The sequence below is a fragment of the Salmo salar genome, chromosome ssa13 (assembly GCF_905237065.1).
Source record: "Salmo salar chromosome ssa13, Ssal_v3.1, whole genome shotgun sequence".
Classification (NCBI taxonomy): Eukaryota; Metazoa; Chordata; class Actinopteri; order Salmoniformes; family Salmonidae; genus Salmo; species Salmo salar.
In genome coordinates, this window is record NC_059454.1 from 50463716 (window position 1) to 50486732 (window position 23017).

Below are 23017 nucleotides of genomic sequence, written 5' to 3' on the forward strand. Positions count from 1 at the left end.
TTATGACATTTTTATCATGGCTTTGGTGGTCTACCAGCCATGATAAAAATGTCATAACACATGGCTTCTCATGTAGTATTGCTTAAATGAATCCTGGGCTGATTTTCAACAATAGCTGTTGATGACTTCCCAAATGCTTTATGCCTAAATAGTGTAATTGATGATATATGATTGATATGGTTACATTTAATTTGCTCTGTTGAACCTACCCTTTGGAATGATTTCGATAGCAACAGTGAATCTATTAAGTGGAGATTTCTCAACAATCATTCTCACGATAGCACAATGGTAAATGTGGCATTGTTAGTAGTCATAAACATAAATTCTAGTCCTGAAATTGACTAACTTTGGTCATTAAAGACAATATTTTCCAAAACAGAGATTTGATAGATTTAGGAAATGAATATTTCAGGGTTGGGTCTGGATTTCAATCATAACACGGAACAGCTGTCTGGCAGCACCCAAATGATCGGAGCATGCCCCATGCTTTCCAATCGTAGCTGCAGAATCAACCTACAGCCCGCCCATTTCTTTACAGACAGCAGAATTACCCAATTGAGTCATTATAACACAGTCCCTCGGAACTTGTTTGATTGACATGAAACAACGAACGAAACATACTTTTGATCATGTAGTGTATGTGGACACCTGGTCGTCAAACATCTCATTCCAAAATCACGAGCAGTAATATGGAGTTGGACCCCCTTTGCTGCTATAACAGCCTCCAGTCTTCTGGGAAGGCTTTCCACTTGATTCTGGAACATTGCTGAGGCGATTTGCTTCCATTCAGCCACAAGAGCATTAGTGAGGTCGGGCACTGATGTTGGGCGATTAGGCCCAAATGTGTTTGATGGGGTTGAGGTCAGGGCTCTGTGCAGGCCAGTCAAGTTCTTCCACACCAATCTCGACAAACCATTTCTGTATGGACCTCCCTTTGTGCATGGGCCATTGCATGCTGAAACAGGAAAGGCCCTTCCCCAAACTGTTGCCACAAAGTTGGAAGCGCAGAATCGTCTAGAATGTAATTGTATGCAGTAGCATTAAGATTTCCCTTCACTGGAACTAAGGGTCCTAGCTTGAACCATGAAAAACAGCCCCAGACCGTTATTCCTCCTCTACCAAACTTTACAGTTGGCACTATGCATTGGGTTAGGTAGTGTTCTCCTGGTATCTGCCAAACCCAGATTTGTTTGTTGGACTGCCAGATGGTGAAGCATGATTCATCACTCCAGAGAATGCGTTTTCCACTGCTCCACGCTTGGCATTGCGCATGGTGATCTTAGGCTTGTGTGCGTCTGCTCGGCCATGGAAACCCATTTCATGAAGCTCCCGACGAACAGTTCTTGTGCTGATGTTGTTTCCAGAGACAGTTTGGAACTCGGTAGTTGCAACCGAGGACAGACAATTTTTACACACTATGCACTTCACTACTCCGTGGTCCCGTTCTGTGAGCTTGTGTGGCCTACCACTTCGGAGGCTGAGTCATTGTTGCACCTAGACGTTTTCACTTCATAATAACAGCACTTACAGTTGACTGGGGCAGCTCTAGCAGGGCAGAAATGTGAAGAACTGACTTGTTGGAAAGGTGGCATCCTATGACGGTGCCATGTTGAAAGTCACTGAGCTCTTCAGTAAGGCAATTTTACTGCCAATGTTTGTCTATGGAGATTGTGTGGCTGTGTGCTCAATTCTATACACCTGTCAGCAACGGGTGTGGCTGAAATTTCTCTCCTACTCAAACATTCACACATTCGTGAGCTAACGTTAGCATCACAAACACAAGTGTCATTCCTTTAGTCAAAGTCATAGATAATACAGTGACTCAGGCTGTTTGGGGTAACTCAACTACAGTGAGTGAAGAGGAACAAACAACAATAACTGCCAGGGTAGGATATAGCAAACATAACAAAATGTGTTAAACCACACCCCCAAGACGTAAATCACCCTTTTTTTCTTAATAGGGAGGAAAACTGAGTTTAGCCCCCATTTAAAACATAACGAATAAGAAAAAGACCTGATCTCTCCTGTGATGAGAAATAACATTTGGTCTCATTTCCCATTGTCGTATTAGGGCCTTCTCTCTCACGTTTGACCCTTACATCTAAACGTTTATTTTGTGGACAGTTCAATAAATATCAACAACAACAAAAAATAGGCAGAAGAAAGTCACTGCCAGAGTTTTTTTTATTGATTCAAAATGTGTGTTTTTTATTTTTTTATTCACAACACCACAAAAAGATGCAAACGTGATGGTGGTATTGGTTTTGTATTTGAATATTTCATTTTCTCGTTTCTCTCTTTCACACACATTGATCTTTGGCTCGCTTGCTCTCTCTTGGGCTCTTCTTCTTTTCTTCTCTTCCTTTGCCCTCATCAGACTGCGGAGCCTCAAGCAACTTCCAGACCAACGTGTGTCACAGCCTGGAGTACAAGGAGAGGATCTTCACCTCTCAGGTGTGGATTTTATCCAAACTTTAGCCCCTTACTTCATCTGAACTTTAGCCCTCTTATGTTGGTCATAAATCAAACAATTCCATTTGGAACAAGTACAGAGGAACAGGAACAGCCAACCCACTGGGCACACCGCATAATTTCAACGTTGTGAATTGGGTAATATTTGGTAGATACGCTGATCAATGAGATTCCAACCTATTTTAACTAACTCAAAAAGACAGCCAGGAATTTGTTGAGTTCCAAATGTGTTATATTTAACCGTCTAAAAGCTCAACCAAATTCCAATGGAAAATCAATGTCAGATTTTTGGTTTAGTACACTAAACTTCAAATGGAAAAACAATGTCAGATATTTTGTTTATTTATACAACAACTTAATGTGTTATCACTCTGCTTGATCTAATAGCACAAGCAAATGACCTGGATTGCAGTTAATTGAGATTACATTAAAGTAGGCTACATGCATGTGCAGATTATTATAGCAATTGTGAAGATTTCCACAGACCTACGACCCTCCTCATGCACACTTTCTATGATTACATAAGAAGACATTTGTTACAGTAACCTCAAAATGTAGCCATATGTTACTCATTTTAAGGTTTAGTAGTTTGTAAGATTGCCTTAACATTTGGCTATTCTTGGTCTTACAAAAGTAATATTGAATTGTGTTTGGTTGACAACGCAACTAAAAATCTACTTTTGAAAGAGATGCATCTTCTGCTTGGACAGCTCTATCTGTGCCACTGAGTCTGGCTTTAATTAAATCACATCTACATTTCAACCAACAATCTAAGTTAAAGAATAGGACTAAATCAAATCAAACTTTAAATGCACTTTAAATACAGTTTGATTTGATTTAAAAATGCACTATGCAGAAATCCCTCCGCCATTTCCTGGTTGCTAAAATTCTAATAGTTTGCCTAATTTCAGTTTATGTGACAAAACAAGCAAGTGTAGTGTAGAGAATCATTGTACGATCTAAATCGCTGTGAAATATCTTTCCCATAACCAAAAATATTGTATTTTCAGCTGTTTCAAGCTGATTTACCAAACTGAAAGTAAGACTTAAAAACAAAACTTAAGACTGGGAAGCATAGACATAGCGCACATAGAACAGATCTACCGCTTCTACCGCTTGCTTTCAATGAGAATGACAGATCTATATGGCATTGTGCTTATCCCCATTTTCTCTTCTGTCTACTCTGTCTGGCACTGAAGAGTTCAAACCCTTAGAAAACATTTAGTCACCTGCTGTTTTCAGATGTGCTTGATGAGGAAAGGTATGAAGTCAGTTCAGGACAGACTCTTCAAGAAGATGGTGAGTGTAAATTCCCCTTCCACTCACGCAGCATTAAAGAGGTCCCTCTTTTGTAGGCCATACTCAAAAGTGCTGACTTTACAAGCGCCGACTGAGACTGCACCCCCTGAGGTGTTGTGAGTGTATTTGAGCGCAGTGTTTTGTGTCTCTCCCTTTAACAAGACAGGACATACTGAGTGTGAAGAGAGGACTACAGACTATTTTCCTGCCTGAGGGATCAAGGTTCTAAACCCAAATCAAGTACCTCTGCACATTTATAAGATATGTTTGTGTTCCATTAAGTTTTCTCATCATTCTACGTTAATTGCGATCAATGAAATATATTGAGCATAACTTAAAGAAATATACATGCCTTATTTAAAAAGTATAAAATGTTAATTTATATGATATTAATATATCATTTGTATATTTATGAATTAATTTATGTATTATTGCAGTGATGTTTGACACTGTTAATAGCTTTTTTACGTTTTTAACCGTCTCTCGCTGCGAGTAGTATTTTCAAAATATATAATGCATTTCTGTGAAAATTGTTCTAATGGCATGCCTGCTGTTAACGTTGCCTGAAGTTTATTTCACTTTTAAAATGTTTTATAATGTGAATTCAGATAAACTAAACTACCTTACTTGGCAGGGAAATATGAAAGTAGTACTTCAATTTATTCACATTATTCCAATGGACAAATATCCATTTGAGTATCAGTTTGAGTGTCCTTTGCTGAGTAACTGTTATGCTTTATATAATCTCACATTGTCAGACTCACGAATCTCACATTCACCCTGCTTACCACTGTACCTGACTACTTTCTGAGCAACACAAAGGGGAAGGCTGGATCGAGTCTTTGCTTTTACATATAGAGCTCGCCAGCTTGTAGTCCTAAAAAACTGAAATTAGTTTTCATTTTCTACCTCCAGTTAGTTGGAAATCCATGGGGAAAGACAGGGGTTTTGGGATATATGCCGAAAATAAGGTCTGAGGTTAATACAGGCTTAAGATAGCTTAGACATTTTGTTCTATGAGATAATACAGTATCAGTCAATTAACATGACTTTAATGAAGCCTTTATGAGCTTGTTTTGATTACATAAATGCTTAAAAGTTCACAAAAAATTATGTTAGCTGATGAAGATTATCTCATAGAACAAAACGTATAATATCTCCTAAGCCTGTGTTTACCCAACAACAAAACATTTTTTGGGGCCAACATGCCATGACGGAGTGAGCCTCTGGTAGTGCCTAAAAAAGACAACATTACTATTGCTCTCTGTTCAGCTGCCTAGCAATCCGTTTATTAATACTTTCCAAAAAATATGCTGATTACCACAAATAAGAGGAGGCAAAAACATTTTTTAAAGACCTTGTATTTTGAAGACAAGTAGTGCTTACAAAGGTTTTCTATTTTCACTAAAGACATTGACAGTCCGGTTCAGATTGACATATATACAGTTGGTACAAAATCTACCCCCTGACCGACCACACAGCCCCCCCCCGCCGCAAGTGACACTTTCTTTTTTTTTATGTAAAAGGTGAAGCTGGTCACATGCACAACCGTCATCTTCCCCGTATGGATTTGCCACCTTCGCAAAGGAGACTGTTAAAAAAAACACACGCACACAGACCGAAGTAGATTGTTCTTCCCTCGGGCTCCATCTTAACCGATGGGCAGGCAGACAGCCGGAGTCCGGGGTTCCGTCTTTAGTCTTCTGCTTCCAGGCAGCTCCCGCAGTGGGGAGACTGCCTCTGGGATTCACTGCCACACACCCAAACATCACCATCCGTCCACCCCTCCTATCGATGAAGGCCAGGGGCGTGCTGGAGGAATCGAGGACACCCTGCAGACAAAGGACCGGGCTCTGGAAGAATGGCTTAAGTGCTCCGGCAGTTTTCTAACCGCTGCCGACGCAGCAACCGAAAATTCTAGGCTCAGCAGTATTTCTTCATAGAAGTATCTCCCCTTCGTATTCATGGCCTGTGGAACCTACAGAAGGAAAGGAAGGGGGACGAGGGAGGGGGAGGAAGAGTCATGAGCGCAGAAGGTGCCTTTGTAATCCCTCTAGTTATGATTACAGCTATTCATCAATCTTGTGAGGCTATTTTTAGCACGGCTATGTGTACCGGGGGAGTGGGGCTGCTGTCTCCCTAGATCATTGGTACAAATCGACTGGAGGACATTCGTTTACCACACACACTTAATTGGGGACAGACAGCATTTGTAATTTCTCTTGCCAATATCAGGCCGCGGGGAAGGTAAGCAAGGACTCCCCTCCTCCCCTTTTACGCATCTATCTTCAGCACTGTGGACCTTTTCTAGACATGTAAGAGGAGCTAAAAATAGAGTCAGCCGCAGCCAAGAATAGAAGCAAGCACAGAACACACACTGACCTCGTAAGGTGCTTGCTCGAGGCATGCACCTCCATCTCAGTGCTTTTGAACTCGTTCAGCTCTTTTCGGATAGCCGCCTGCAGAGGAAGAAAACGTGCGTTAGACTAGAGAGCATCCTTATGCAGAGGCTTACCACGCACCCATCGACCCTCGCATGCATCGACACACAGTCTGCAAAACTCAGCACGGAGAGCGTAGTAAACAAAAGAAAGATGACAACAACAAGGTCTTAGCCACAAGGACATAGTCTGAGATATGGAGTGAGAAAAAAAGCTGAAGCTAGCTAGAAAACAGTGAGACATTCTGGCTCTATGGAGGAGGCAGCCAGGGCAATAAATAGGACATGTAACCTACATCACAAAATGCTCAAAAAAGGGTATGTGCCAGTCACTTTGCCATTTGAGTGGGGAATCATTCATTTTGTGTGGAATGTGAAATATGAGAGATGCAGTCGAAGGATCCTTTTTCTTGACATTGTTGACATTCTCACACACACCTTGTCAGCTGCCGAAAGCCTGGTCCAGGGCTTGTCTGCTCTCCTGTCATAATCTTGAGCTTTGGCCACCTCGACATAATCGCTGAAGCGGATGAGAATCTTTCGGTCCCGTAGTTCGTCGACTGTGGGCCGCTGATTGAGCTGAAATACACAATGGTCTGAAATTCCTGTATTCATCTGTGGTTTTGGCATCATAATGCTGCTCTCATAAAAGTAACAATTTTGCCATAGTAGGCTTATACAAGATTTTTTGGACAAATATTTGTATGTCTTATTATGTTCTTATCCAGAGCACTTCCCAAAACAAAGATACAACTAGTGTATAGCATGAAATAAAGTATAAAAACAGAACAAGTACTTCAGTCAGGAGTAATGGGATGTCTGCATAGTGTACCTTACTGTTAGTGTATTATTACATTGACAATAATAACAATAAATTAAGAATAATACATAGTAACTAAGTAGTGTAATAAAAAGTGTAACGTACCTTTCTGTTGAGCCGCTGTTTGATTTCTCTCCTCTCCTCTTGTTCGGTCTGGTCATTTCTCTCTTTAAACCAATGAGAATAATACAATTAGTGATAGGCCTAATACAACGACACTGATAAGAACACTTGAGGTTTCAACTGATTTTCATCAGTTTTCCCCCTAATCCAAGTCAGTGATGTCACTGTTTGACCCTAAACCTTATCTATGGGTGAATGATTATGAAATCAATACCAGTGTCCCACTGTTTGACTGTAGACACCGATTAGGCTTCAGATATTACAAATCAATGGGGATATATATATATATATATATATATATATATTTGAACATTTTAAACATAATTCTTGGTCTAAGTGTAAATCTTGTTTCACTCGGGGTCAGATCCAAATTCCCATAGAATCTCGAAATAAAAACGCTTATGTAAGAGAAACACAACGCTGTAGCCTGCCCAAAATAATATGTGCTGTTGGTCAGTTTTCTAAACGAATTTCTCAACATCAAGTCATGTATGTTGGGAAACAATGTGTGCTCATCCTTTACCTCTCCTGAATTTTGCATGAGTGAATGTGTGTATCATAATACATGTATGTATTGTCTACCTTGGTAGATTCATTTAGGACCTGCGCATGAATTTCACATGACTTAATGAAAAGAAACATAAAAAGTGCAGAAATGTAAATAAAAAGGCAGTTTTACAACTCACGTTTTAGAATATTCCGGCTTTCCAACTCCTCAACGTTCGGCCTCTGGCTGAGTCTCCTGCGAAAAAATACCAGAACCACGTTCTGAACCATTTTCGATTCAAGCTAGGTCAACATCAAATAAGTAGACTTTTAAACCAAGTTCGCCTATCATTCTCCTCAATGTAGTCGTTCTATTGGGGAACACCTTGTTTTTCCATCTCGCGTCTAAACCTCGACTATGATGCTTTACTAGAGGCGCCCCCCACATCTGGAATACCCACAGACGCGCGATTTTTTTGTATTTCACGTTTTACCGCTGTTGAAACCACTGGCTGTCTTATCTTATTGTCTCAAATCTTGTAATATCAGAGAGACGAAGAACAAACACTAGGTCTACTGTCGTCTGCTGTTGCATGTGCAGCTGCTCGCTTCACTGTCATCCATTGCAGTCTACTCCACACACACAGGCAGCACCCTTCTTGAACTGAGTCGTGATGCGCTACTCAGGCGAGCCTCCCTCCTTTCCCGACTGAATGTATCATTTGCTGTCGGGAGGAGGTGCATACGAGATTCCCACTCAAGTTATCCACGATCACTGAGACAACATTTCTCAGTTTCACAAAGTTGCTTCTATTGTTCAAATGCTATTGTTTCGAATGGTAAAATAGGTTACAATTAGCCTTTATTTACTATCTCGACACCTATCAAAATGTATGTACTCCTGATATGGGTAGCTAGCTACAACACATCTATAGGCCTATCTCAAACTGATAATAAAACTGTATATACTTTTTTTCTTAAAATGTAATAAAAACGATGGGATACTAATAAGATGGTCCCAGGGTCATACAAATAAGCAACTCAAAATAATGACTAATTCATGTTTGCTTAAACCTCACCATCAAAGCTTCAAACAGTCCACAAAAACCAAATGCCCATGACTTTGGAGTCACCTGTGCATGTGAGCATTTCAAAGACTTTGATATCAATAATAGATAGGGCTCAGCCCTCAGTGCATGTGGCAAACTCACCGCCCAAAAGATAAAGGTACCGAGACAGCGCACCACACAACCTCACAGCATGTCTCGCCCCCGACCAACTTCAAACCTCAATTCCAGAGCTCTGAGTGAGGACCAAAGTCAGGTCAAACACCTTGAAGTCGCGCGCGCTGAACTCGCCACTTACGTGCCACAGCTGGGTATTGTGGCAGTAGTGCCCATTGCCCTCCCACACTGCTGCGCTTTCCCTCTGAAGAGGTGATCAAGGTGCTGGAGCCCTAACAGTTATAGGCAACGTATATACATACCAAATGCATACAATGAAATGCAAATACAGAATAATCATGCTTGTATTCAAGATAATGTATTTAATAGTACGACTATTACGACAAGATGGCTAAACGTAATCAATGTTATTACATTTAGTAATCATTGTACTGTTTGTCTTAGGGTTTGATCATAAGAGATGGATGATGACATTGAACAGCATAAAAAATACAATGGCTTCAATTGTAAAATGGTATAGAATCAGCTTGATCTCTGTCTAAGAGGCTTGGGCCTTTTTTTATATTTTCAGTGGTATTGTTAACAAATACACCCCTAAAAAGAAAATGAGAATTAAAAACAGGTTCAGCCCCTGGTTCTACTGTGATCTTGCAGAGTTACTCCACCTCAAGAATTGCATTTGGCGAAAGGCTCAACACCCACATACTCAGGCTGACTGGCTCTCATTCAGGCAAATGAGAAATAAGTGCACTTAGGCTATCCGGAAGGCCAAAGTTAGTTACTTTAAGGAACAGTTCTCTCTCTGTGGGTCTAAACCCAAGACGTTCTGCAAAACAGTTAAAGACCTGGAGAATAAACCCTCCTCCTCACAGCTGCCCATGTCCCTTAAAGTTGATGATGTGGTTGTTACTGACAAGAAGCACATGGCTGAACTCTTTAATCACCACTTCATTGAGTCAGGATTCTTAATTGACTCAGACATGCCTCCTTGCCCATCCAACATTTCCTCATCTCCCACCATTTCTAATGCGACTAGCCCCGACCCTTCTCCCTCTTTTTCACCTGCCCCACTACAAAGTTTCTCCCTGCAGGCGGTCACTGAGTCCGAGGTGCTAAAGGAGCTCCTGAAACTTTACCCCAAAAAACCATCTGGATCAGATGGTTTAGGCCCTTTCTTCTTTAAGGTTGCTGCCCCTATCATCGCCAAGCCTATCTCCGTGTCACACCCTGATCTGTGTTACCTGTCTTTGTGATTGTCTCCACCCCTCTCCAGGTGTCTCCCATCTTCCCCTTTATCTCCTGTTTATTTATACCTGTGTTCTCTGTTTGTCTGTTGCCAGTTCGCTTTCTAGTTTTACCTGTTTTTGACCTTTCTGCCTTCCCTGACCCTGAGCCTGCATGCCGTCCTGTACCTTTGCCCCATGACTCTGGATAATCTACCCCTGCCTGCCTTGACCTGTCGTTTGCCTGCCCCTGGTTGCTGTAATAAACATTGTTACTACGACACAGTCTGCATTTGGGTCTTACCTGAAACGTGATACTCCAACCTTTTTAACCTGTCTCTCCTTTCTGGAGAGGTTCCCATTGCTTGGAAGGCAGCCACGGTCCATCCGTTATTTAAAGGGGGCGATCAAGCTGATCCTAACTGTATACATTTGTAGAGTCACAAGCTTGATGTAGCCATTGTGTGCTATGAATATGGGACCAAATACTTTTAGTCCCCCCATTTTAGGGTACCATGTGCAAAAAGTATGGGATTTCTAAACGGTTCACCCAATATCGATGAAAATACACTCAAATCAAAGCTGACAGTCTGCACTTTAACCTCATAGTCATTGTATAATTTCAAATCCAAAGTGCTGGAGTACAGAGCCAAAAAAACAACACAATTGTCACTGTCCCAATACTTTTGGAGATCACTGTGTATCCTACATCTGTCACTGGGTGGCTTAGCGACAGTTTCTCGTGGAAATATTTAAGACAATGGATTCTTCCCAGGGAACCCTTACTATAGTGTAGGCCTAATAATAGCTGTGTGTATGTGCAGAACATTGGCTATTCTTGGCAAAAAAGTAATATCTTAATTTAGGGTATTTGGAAACGGAAAGTCTAGAGACTAAGGGCTCATTAGATGTTTTGATGTTTCCTACCCTATACATTTCATTTTGACTCAAGGACAGCTGTCTAAGATACAGTTCAGAACATCTGCTTTTCTTGAACATACTGTAGAGCATGGGATGATAATGCAGTGTATTGCAGGTGTATATGTAACAGTTTAGCTTCCGTCCCTCTCCTCACCCCTACCTGGGCTCGAACCAGGGACCCTCTACACACATCAACAATAGCCACCCTCGAAGCATCGTTACCGATCGCGCCACAAAAGCCGTGGCCTATGCAGAGCAAGGGGAACAACTACTTCAAAGTCTCAGAGAGAGTGACGTCACCGATTGAAACGCTATTAGCGCGCACCACCACTAACTAGCTAGCCATTTCACATCGGTTACATATAGGTACCCACTGTCCTGAAATGGCTATTCAGCCAACAATGCACCTTTTAAAGGCATTTTTCCCAAACATTCGCAGAGGCATGGTAAACGCATATCGGCTCAAAAGTAAATTACCTTAAAAAGTCTGTTATAGTGTAATGGTTTATAACATCCCTTGGATTGAATCCCGGCCTATACCCAGCTAGAACATTTGGTTCCTTGGAAGTTCTTGGAACGTAGAGTTTTGGTTACCATTGGTTCTGGGAACGAAGCAATGTTTCCTGACCGGTAAAACTGAAGGTTTTTTAAACATTCTGAGAACGGAAGGGAATTTTGTCTGTTCCAGGAACGTAACATTTTAGTTTGCAAGGAGTTTTTACTATGGTTCCCTGAAAGTTTTCCTGGGAGGTTTAATTTACGTTCCGAGAACGAAAATTAGAGGTTATTAAATAACTTTCTGAGAACATGTTTCAATAAGACTTAACACTGCTAGCGTAACTGTTTTGAACGCCAAGCACAGATAGGACACATGGAAATTAATTTGCTTAGGCATTAATCATGCACAGACATTTTTTTTATATAGTGGCACGGCATCAGTGAGATTTGAACTTATGATCTTCTGTTTTTTTAGCCATGGAATTAGTCCACTGCGCCACCAGGATGGAGCTAGTTTGCTGTGTTTTTTAAACTCATACAAAGTTGTTCATTTTAGGCTATTCAAACAGACCCCATTTCAAAGGAAACAAGCACTCATTAAGATCAGGTGTGGCCAATTAGTAGGCGGTGGCCAACACACCTGAACACACTTAACAAGATAGAGGACAGAGAGAGTTTTGTTGATGCTGAGAACAGAATGATTATGTTTTTAATGACATTCTTAGAATGATCTCTGAACGTTACTACAGTTTTCTTGTGGTTTTTAGGGACCATTTTCTTAATGTTCTCGGGAACAATTTGAGAACAGGACTTTAAATAGAACCATGAGGAAACTTGTAGGAAACGTTATGCTGAAGTACTGAAATTTCCACAGAAGAACGTTGTTTCTTGATGTTCTTGGAACAATGTGAGATTATGATTTTAAATAGAACCATGAGGACACCTGTGAGAAAAGTTATGCTGAAGTACTAAAATTTGCACAGAAGAACATTTGTTTCTTAACGTTATCTGGACTATTTGTGAACATTCCCAATTTCATTTTGGAAACGCTCCTAGAACATTTCCAAAATGTAAATTAAATGTAACCATGTTTGAACTTTTAGGAAACATTCTGTTAAAGTAATGAAATACCAAGAAAAAATGATTTTTTAATCAAGTTCCTTAAATGTGCTGGGAATGTTCCAAAGCCAAGCAACTATCCTGCACCTTTCTGAGAAAGTTGTGGGAAGGTTGTATGCAAAATAACCATAGGACAACCACACACCACCAAACTCTAAGAAACTTGGTTCTCAGAATGTTATGTGCTAGATGGGTATTACTCAAATTGCCTAATACTAGTATAAATATGTAAAGCATTGCTTGTGCCTGGAGAGAAAAGGATAGACAACCTTGAGTGGGTGGTTGCAGTAGGCATTAGCTTCCTTTTCTCCTTCAGCCACAAATTGGCAGCCAAAAGAAGGCAGCCAGACTGCAGCGAGCAGTCACAATAAACCATCTCTCCACAAAACACACCTTGCTGGCCCAGAGTCTGGTCAAGCGGGTAATGCTCTCGCCGTCGAAACCATACACTTCCCCTGTAGTGGGGATCCTGGTTCTATTGAGGCATGAACTCTACATATTTCTGCTCCCATTACTCTGTCTCCCTTCTTCTGCTCCTATCCTGTCATAAAAAAAATATGAATGAGTTCGGAATTCCACTCTCCTTTAGAATGGAAAAACCCCATCTCCTGCATTCTGGCCTACTGTAACTGTATTGCTCTCCCCCCACCATTTCTCCTCACATAACTCCTCAATAACACACATTTGAGGAGGAGTGGGGAGGCGGAGAGATAGGAGTGCACCGGGATGTATTATTCAATAGTCTCCAAGCTAAGAATAGCACCGGCGAAGCGCCACCGCAGCAGAAGTGGCAGGCAGAGAGCAGAGTGCTATAGATGGAAAGGTCATCTCACTCTGTGACAACGGACAGGCAAGGTGTCATTATCCCAGTAATAAGCTAGGACAGCATCTTTTTTTCTGCTTTTTTTCTGGCTGGTGGTTTCTCCGACCTGGAAAGAGGCTCAGAAAAAGACGATTTAATCTAAGCTAGGAGTCATTTTGGGAGATCTGAGCCCGGAGTTATAGACTATTTTGTCATTCATTAAGAGTACCCTTGGGAAATAGGCTTTACTCCTCCATTAAGCTTCCCTCTTCTCCACCATCTTTAGGGCTAAATATAGTTGGGCTTTCCCCTCTCTGAAAAAGCGCAGTGTAACCAAAATATGGAGCATGCACGGCAAACGGGCACCTATACAGCGCATTCGAAAACTATTCAGACCCCTTCTCTTTTTCCTCATTATTTACGTTACAGCCTTATTCTAAAATTGATCAAATATTTTTTGCCCCTCATCAATGTACACATAATAGCCCATAATGACAAAGCAAAAACAGGTTTTTAGAAATGTTTTCAAATTTATAGAAATAAAGAAATACCTTATTTACATAACTATTCAGACCCTTTGCTACGAGACTCGAAATTGAGCTCAGTTGCATCCTGTTTCCATTGATCATCCTTGAGATGTTTCTACAACTTGATTTGAGTCCACCTGTGGTAAATGCAATTGATTGGATATGATTTGGAAAGGCACACATCTGTCTATATAAGGTCCACAGTTGACAGTGTATGTCAGAGCAAAAACCAAGCCATGACGTTGAAGCAATTGTCCGTAAAGCTCAGAGACAGGATTGTGTCAAGGCACAGACCTGGGGAAGGCCTCCATCATTCTTAAATGGAAGAAGTTGGAAGAAGCTGGCTGCCCGGCCAAACTGAGCAATCGGGGAGAAGGGCCTTGATCAGGGAGTTGACTAAGAACCTGATAGTCACTCTGACAGAGCTCCAGAGTTCCTCTGTGGAGATGGGAGAACATTCCAGAAGGACAACCATCTCTGCAGCACTCCACCTATCAGGCCTTTATGGTAGAGTGGCCAGACGGAAGCCACTCCTCAGTAAAAGGCACATGACAGCCCGCTTGGAGTTTGCCAAAAGGCACCTAAAGGACTATCAGACAATGAGAAACAAGATTCTCTGGTCTGATGAAACCAAGACTGTACTCTTTGGCCTGAATGCCAACCATCACGTCTGTAATAAACCTGACACTAACCCTACGGTGAAGCGGTGGCAGCATCATGCTGTGGGGATGTTTTTCAGCGGCAGGGACTGGGAGACTAGTCAGGATCAAGGGAAAGATGAACGGAGCAAAGTACAGAGAAATCCTTTAAGAAAACCTGCTCAGGACCTCAGACTGTGGCAAGGGTTCACATTCCAACAGGACAATGGCCGTAAGCACACAGCCAAGACAATGCAGGAGTGGCTTCGGGACAAGTCTCTGAATGTCCTTGAGTGGCCCATCCACAGCCCGGACTTGAACCTGATTGAACATGTCTGGAGAGACCAGAAAATAGCTGTGCAGCGATGCTCCCCATCCAACCTGACAGAGCTTGAGAGGATCTGCAGAGAAGATAAGGAGAAACTCCCCAAATACAGGTGTACCAAGCTTGTAGTGTCATACCCAATAAGACTCGATGCTATAATGTCTGCCAAAAGTGCTTCAACAAAGTACTGAGTAAAGTGTCTGAATACTTACGCAAATGTAATATTTAAATAATTTAAGAAAAACCAGTTTTTGCTTTGTCATTATGGGGTATTATTGTGTGTAGGTTGATGAGGGTAAAAAAACAACTGAATCAATTTTAGAAAAAGGCTGTAACGTGACAAAATGTGGAAAAAGTCCAAGTGGTCTGAATACTTCCGTATGCACTGTACGCACTCATGGCACCACGTAAAGAATGAATAAGCAGCTCATGACCTCAACAAAATGTCTACACTGATGTGGGAATCGGAACGTTTACCATTTACAGTGCACCTTTTCATATGTGGTCTCTATTTTGTCTGGAGGTAACTGTGGCTAGAAAATGGGAGCACAAATTGCAATATAGTAGGATAATCCCAAACTGATCCCTACACCTGCCTCTTCCCCTTCTCTTTCAATGTTTGCTGATTTCAGTAGTCTGGATAGGTAGGAGCAATGTAGTGGTGGAGCTTTCACCACATTGCTTCCACCCTGCAAAACTCACAGGGAGCCACTGAGGAAGATGTAGCAAACTAATTGGGACCGGCTGCTTGAGTTGTGCCCTATGCTCCTGTGAGTTATTTTCCACAGTGATCCCTCAGGGCTCTAAGTCTTGGTCCTGGAGGCCCACTGTGTATGCAGGTTTTAGTTTCAACCAAAAAATCACATCATAACCAGGCTTAATTCAACGGTCAAAACTAAGACATTTAGGGGGAGAAATGTTAGATGTATAGCGGTCCCCTGAATTTTGTTCAGCAGTTCATCTCAATGGGCCTAATTCAGTACACATTGCCTACAGGACACACAGTTGTTCTCCAAGACCAGGATTTGGTGACAGTTCTTTACACACTCAAGACAGAATTTCGCAGAAGCAAATGGCAGTGCATGTGATCATTGAGCAGTGAGCAAAATAACTATAATATTTCAAATAGACAGGAAAGCATATTATTCGACAGAAGTTCCAAATACAACTTGCAATTGCATTGTGTGCATCGAATACATCCATTAAAATGAAAAAAATTATAATGCTTTATGGTAGTTTTTGTGCAGATCGGTGGTCTTTTGTGTGACTAGCCTACAATGGCGCTCTCAATGTGACCTTCTCCCCAGACAGCTCCACATCTCACTCCCATGCTAGAGGAACCCCCTGTCTTCACAGAGCACACTGCCTGTGGCCTGGGGCTCTTACGCAAGCCGGAGTCATGCTGCTTTGCGCTGGCCTTTTACATAAGGTGTTTGTTTGCAGCTGGAAGTGAATTGTTTTTGTTGTCCAGTGACAATATTACACTTTGAAGACCCTGTGGTCCGAGCGGAACTAAGAATAGCCTGAGGTTGATCGTTTCCATGGGAGTCTGACTGTTAAATCTTTTTCTTGAAGATGAGTAGCACTCAACTGTGAGTTATTACAAGGCTGGTTACGTAACATGATGGTGTACCCCTAGCTTCACAAAATGGTGATGAGAAACACAGCAGTTATAGTACTTAAATTCCTTCACATTCTGCTCTCGTACCAAACTGTTGTGTTTTTCAGCAAATAAGAAACCATACAACACGAGAACATTCTCCAAATGCTTTTGTTTAGAGAAGTGTGATGTATCCACATCCATAGTGTCCTGCTGGCCTGTACAGAGCTAAGACTGTTACTGGAAGTTCGAATTCTGATAACTTCCTGTGAGGGAATGTCTTGTGTGTGGTTGGCACATACAGTAAACCAAAACAGTACACAAACACAAATAAGGCAATAGAAAACAGGAAATTCAGGATTCCTGATTTATTATCTTTAACTCTCCAGTAACATTCTTGAAATCAAAGAGTTTTTGCTCTTGAGAAGGAATCTGGGTATTTTACCACCATAGTGAAACACGTTCTAATTGTATAACTCAGGTCCACAAATGAACCACATTTCGAGTTTGCAGGATCTTACTCCAATTGGTGATGAAATCTCTCTTCCTCAACTAGGGATTGGTTTGGTCAAGACCTTGATTAGTTCAATCAGCTGGTTTAGCACCTGGCCGCTGTAAAATTAATCCAACACAATAGAGCGACTGATCCAGGATCAGGATTGGCCGAGTCCAAGCATCAATTCCAAAGTATGTACAAAACAATGCCAGATTAACTGACGGACGCAAATCAAGTCAATGCAAGCCAAGGAGATAATCCCCCTAGATCAGATTGTCTTTCTCACCTCCGCTCTAAACCCTCCACTGTTCAACATTACATAACCACTACCATTAAGTTTACAGTTTCATCCCTTCCTATCACTCATTGTTCACCGTTCAGACTCTCCTCTCATGGACATTCATAGGTGAAAAATCTGTCAATGTGCCCGTGAGCAAGGCACTTAACCCTATTTGCCCTTGTAAGTCACTCTGGAATTTACTGTATTTATATTGACATTCATATGCAATCAATATCAATGGTGTGGTCTAATGTCCCAAAAGAGCCTTCAGGTTAATGTCTTCCATCCAGACCTGGGTTCAAGAACTATTTTAAATCATTTTTCAAGTACTTTATTTGTGATTACCAGTAGAATAGTTCCAGAACAGCAAACCCTACCCATATGGCAGGCATTTCAAAGATTTCAAATATGATTTGAACCCAGGTCTGCTTACACACATTCTAGGGCCGCCCAACTCAACTGGCGGACCGTGGTCCTGACCCAGACCCAGAGAACCGGACAACATCGCATGTTGTTATATAAAAGTCAAACCATTGTTCCTAGACAGCTTTTTTTTTTAAATCAACCGGACGCAGCGGGCCTCTTTAACTCAGCAACCTCTCTTTCTCACTCTCTCTCTCTTTCTCCCAAAGCAACGCCCGTCTCTACTTGTGCCCCGTCTAATCCAATCTCGTGGTTATATGCAAATACAAGAGGCCGCGTTTTACCCAATCACATTAATCCAAATATCCTCTGCGGAACCTTGGGACAAGCAGGCAGAAATAAACAGAAAGATTTAACCGTGGTTAAACTGTAAATATCACAGTTAGGAGCTTAGTTACCGTTATCTTTCTTAATATGGCTTGTAAAAAAAAAGTTGACTCTGAAAACTGCATATTCAAAGATGAGTGGACGGAACAGTATTCATTCTCTCCGCAACTAGCACAAAACCAATGTGACTGATATGCAGTGAGTCTATAGCTCTCGTGAAAAGGATCAATGTTAAACGCCATTATGGCACCAGGCATAATAAATTCGATCAGACGTATCCCCTGAACACGTAGGTGAGAACAAACAAGATTAACCAACTCAAATCCCAATATGAGAAGTCCACTAAAGTCCTTGTCAATTCCCTTACAGCCCAACAACGTGCAATGGAGTGTTTACTGAGGATAGTTTGGGTTTTGGGAAAACAAAAAATAATTCAGACGCTGAGATGGTAAAAGAATGCGCATGTGTGAAGTTGCTGACACCTTGCTTTAAGGTAAACAAAAATATGAACTCAGAGAAAAGATCAAACATTTCCCACTGTCAGATTCCACAGCAATGAGAAGTGAAATATTAGCTGAAGATTTAACTTCACAACTTGATGAGGCCATTCAGAATGCACCATGCATTTCATTAGCTGTGGATGAATCACACTGATAATGTCCAGCTTCTGGTGTTTGTCAGGTTTTAGAACGAAACAAAGAATGAATTCTGTGAGGAGTTGTTGGTCTTAACAAATCTGGAAGCACACACACGGGAGAGGATATCCATGAGGCCATCAAAGGGAAGTTGACAAAAAGGGGGATAGATTTCAATTTGTTTTAATTTAATGGGCTTTATTGGCATGGGAAACATATTTACATTGCCAAAGGAAGTGAAACAGATAATAAACAAAAGTGAAATAAACAATAAAACATTTACAGTGAACATTACACTAACAAAAGTTCCAAAAGAATAAAGACATTTCAAATGTCATATTATGTCTATATACAGTGTTATAATGATGTGTAAATAAAGTACAAAGGGAAAATAAATAAACATAAATATAGGTTGTATTTACAATGGTGTTTGTTCTTCACTGGTTGTCCTTTTCTTGTGGCAACAGGTCACAAATCTTGCTGCTGTGATTGCACACTGGTATTTCACCCAATAGATATGGGAGTTTATCTAAATTGCATTTGTTTTTAAATTCTCTGTGGGTCTGTGTAATCTGAGGGAAGTATGTGTCTCTAATATGGTCATACATTTGGCAGGAGGTTAAGAAGTGCAGCTCAATTTCCACCTCATTTTGTGGGCAGTGTGCACATAGCCTGTCTTCTCTTGAGAGCCAGGTCTGCCTTCGGCGGCCTTTCTCAATAGCAAGGCTATGCTCACTGAGTCTGTAGATAGTCAAAGATTTCTGCCACTGTATACTCTCTGTTTAGGGCCAAATAGCATTCTAGTTTGCTCTGTTTTTTTGTAAATTCTTTTCAATGTGTCAAGTAACAGAATTCTATTTGGCCCTAAACAGAGAGTACACAGTGGCAGAGCCCCAGGACCAGCTTGCTTAGGGGGCTCTTCTCCAAGTTAATTTCTCTGTAGGTGATGGCTTTGTTATGGAAGGTTTGGGAATCGTTTCCTTTTAGGTTGTTGTAGAATTTAACATCTCTTTTCTGGATTCTGATAATTAGCGGGTATCGGCCTAATTCTGCACTACATGCATTATTTGGTGTTTTACGTTGTACACTGAGGATATTCTTGCAGAATTCTGAATGCAGAGTCTCAATTTGGTGTTTTTCTCATTTTGTGAATTCTTGGTTGGTGAGTTGACCCCAGACCTCACAACCATAAAGGGCAATGGTTTCTATAACTGATTCAAGTATTTTTAGCCAGATCCTAATTGGTATGCCGAATTTTATGTTCCTTTTGATGCCACAGAAGGCCCTTCTTGCCTTGTCTCAGATCGTTCACAGCTTTGTCGAAGTTACCTGTGGCGCTGATGTTTAGGCCAATGTATGTATAGTTTTTTGTGTGCTCTAGGGCAATGGTGTCTAGATGGAATTTGTATTCGTGGTCCTGGCAACTGGACCTTTTTTGGAACACCATTATTTTTGTCTTACTGAGATTTACTGTCAGGGCCCAGGTCTGACAGAATCTGTGCAGAAGATCTAAGTGCCGCTGTATCCTGGAGGGCAGGTAGTTTGACCCCGGTGATGCGTTGGGCAGACCGCACCACCCTCTGGAGAGCCCTGCGGTTGAGGGCGGTGCAGTTGCCGTACCATGCGGTGATACAGCCCAAACGGATGCTTTCAATTGCGCATCTGTAAAATTTTAGGTGCCAGCCAAATTAATTCAGCCTCCTGATGTTGAAGAGGCACCTTCTTCACCACACTGTCTGTGTGGGTGGACAATTTCAGTTTGTCCGTGATGTGTACACCGAGGAACTTGAAGCTATCCACGTTCTCCACTGCGGTCCCGTCGTTGTGGATAAGGGGGTGCTCCATCTGCTCTTTCCTGAAGTCCACGATCAGCTCCTTTGTTTTGTTGACATTGGGTGAGATGTTATTTTTCTGGCACTACACTCCCAGGGCCCTCACCTCCTCCCTGTAGGCTGTCTCATCATTGTTCATAATCCGGCCTACTACTGTTGTGTCGTCTGCAAACTTGATGATTGAGTTGGAAGTGTGAGTGGCCACGCAGTCATGGGTGAACAGGGAGTACAGGAGGGGGCTGAACACGCATCCTTGTGGGGAGGATCAGCAAAGTGTAGGTGTTGTTACCTACCCTCACCACCTGGGGGAGGTCCGTCAGGAAGTCCAGGACCCAGTTGCACAGGGCAGGGTTCAGACCCAAGGCCTAGAGCTTAATGATGAGCTTGGAGGGTACTATGGTGTTGAATGCTGAGCTATAGTCAATGAACAGCATTCTTACATAGGTATTCCTCTTGTCCAGATGGACAAGGGCAGTGTGCAGTGTGATGGCGATTGTATCGTCTGTGGATCTTTTGGAGCGATAAGCAAATTGAAGTGGGTCTAGGGTGTCAGGTAAGGTAGAAGTGATATGATCCTTGACTAGTCTCTCAAAGCACTTCATGATGAAAGAAGTGAGTGCTACGGGGTGATAGTCAATTAGTTCAGTTACCTTTGCTTTCTTGGGTTCAGGAACAATGGTGGACATCTTGAAGCATGTGGGGACAGTAGACTGGGATAGGGAGAGATTGAATATGTCCATAAACACTCCAGCCAGCTAGTTTGCGCTTGCTCTGAGGAAGCCGCTAGGGATGCCGTCTGGGCCGGCAGCCTTGCGAGGGTTAACACGCTTAAATGTCTTACTCACGTTGGCCATGGAGAAGGAGAGCCCTTGGTGCCGGTCCTTGGTAGCGGGCTGCGTCGGTGGCACTGTGTTATCCTCAAAGCAGGCAAAGAAGGTGTTTAGCTTGTCCGGGAGCAAGACGGTGTCCGTGAAGTGGCTGGTTTTCCCTTTGTATAACGTGATTGTCTGTAGACCCTGTCACATAGGTCTCGTGTGTGAGCCGATGAATTGCGACTACACTTTGTCTCTATACTGACGTTTTGCCTGTTTGATTGCCTTACAGAGGGAATAACTACACTGTTTGTATTCAGCCATATTCCCAGTCACCTTGCCATGGTTAAATGCGATGGTTCACGCTTTCAGATTTGCGTGAATGCTGCCATCTATCCACGGTTTCTGGTTTGGGTAGGTTTTAATAGTCACAGTGGGTACAACATCTCCTATACACTTCCTGATAAACTCAGTCACCGTATCAGTGTATTTGTGTATGTTATTCTCGGAGGCTACCCGGGACATATCCCATTCCGCGTGATCAAAACAATCTTGAAGCGTGGATTCCGATTGGTCAGACCAGCATTGAATAGTCCTTAGTACAGGTACTTCCTGTTTGAGTTTCTGCCTATAGGAAGGGAGGAGCAAAATGGAGTCGTGATCAGATTTGCTGAAGGGAGGGTGGGGGAGGGCCTTGTAGGCATCCCGGAAGCTGGAGTAGCAGTGGTCGAGTGTTTTAGCAGCACGAATACTACAAACAATGTGTTGTTAGAACTTGGTAAATTTGCTTTGTTAAAATCCCCAGCTTCAATAAATGCGGCCTCAGGATATGTGGTTTCCAGTTTGCATAAAGTCCAGTGAAGTTCTTTGAGGGCCGTCATGGTATCAGCTGTGACTATAACCGAAGAGAATTCTCTTGGGAGGTAATAAGGTCGGCATTTGATTGTGAGGTATTCTATGTCGGGTGAACAAAAGGACTTGAGTTCCTGTATGTTATCACAATCACATCATGAGTAGTTAATCATGAAACATGCACCCCTGCCCATCTTCTTCCCGGAGAGATATGTATGGATGTCTGCGCGATGAACTGAGAACACAACTGGCTGTATGGACAGTATATCCCGAGAGAGCCATATTTCCATGAAACAGATCCCTGATGTCTCTCTGGAAGGAAATCCTCGCTCTGTGCTCGTCAACTTTATTATCCAGAGACTGAACATTAGCGTGTAATAGACTCGGAAGCGGTGGGTGTTGTGCGCACCTCCTGAGTCGGACTAAAAGTCCACTCCGAATACCTCTTTTCCACCCGCAGTCTTTTGGAACAGACTCTGGAATCAGTTAAATTGCCCTTGGGGGTACGAACAAAGGATCCGATTCGGGAAAGTTGTATTCTTGGTTGTAATGCTGGTAATGCTGGTGAATTATCTCCAGGGAGAACTTGCCCACTTCCCCAATCTTCCGGTGCAAACGCAGGGAGACAAAGCTGTTCCCAACCATGTTGATTTCATCCAGAAGCTGATGGATAACTTCAAGGCTCGCTTTAATGATTTCACTTTTGGAAGAGAACTGCTGCTGCTCATCCAGAACACCTTCTTGGTCACAAATGTGACAAGGTTGTCAAAAGAAGCAAAACAGATCTTCAGATGGGTAGATGTTAAATCACTATTAATGGAGTGATGGACCCTGTCACTTCTGGGAAAGATAGTGCCTGCAGATGATGTCCATGGTCTCAAGA

At 42.1% G+C, this 23017-nt stretch overlaps 1 protein-coding gene across 2 annotated transcripts in view; it reads right to left on the reverse strand.

The window, feature by feature from the left end:
- Positions 1 to 5114: 5114 nt before the first annotated feature.
- Positions 5115 to 23017, reverse strand: part of LOC106567379 (phosphatase and actin regulator 3) — a 57233-nt gene continuing 39330 nt past the window's right edge. For both annotated transcript variants that reach the window (XM_014136551.2, XM_014136550.2), the window contains exons 8-12: positions 7841 to 7896; positions 7137 to 7198; positions 6650 to 6790; positions 6154 to 6230; positions 5115 to 5749 (exon numbers count right to left, since the gene is read on the reverse strand). In XM_014136551.2, coding sequence (XP_013992026.2) covers positions 5734 to 5749; positions 6154 to 6230; positions 6650 to 6790; positions 7137 to 7198; positions 7841 to 7896 — 352 coding nt within the window. In that variant the 3' untranslated portion in view covers positions 5115 to 5733. The remainder of the gene's footprint in view (positions 5750 to 6153; positions 6231 to 6649; positions 6791 to 7136; positions 7199 to 7840; positions 7897 to 23017) is intronic.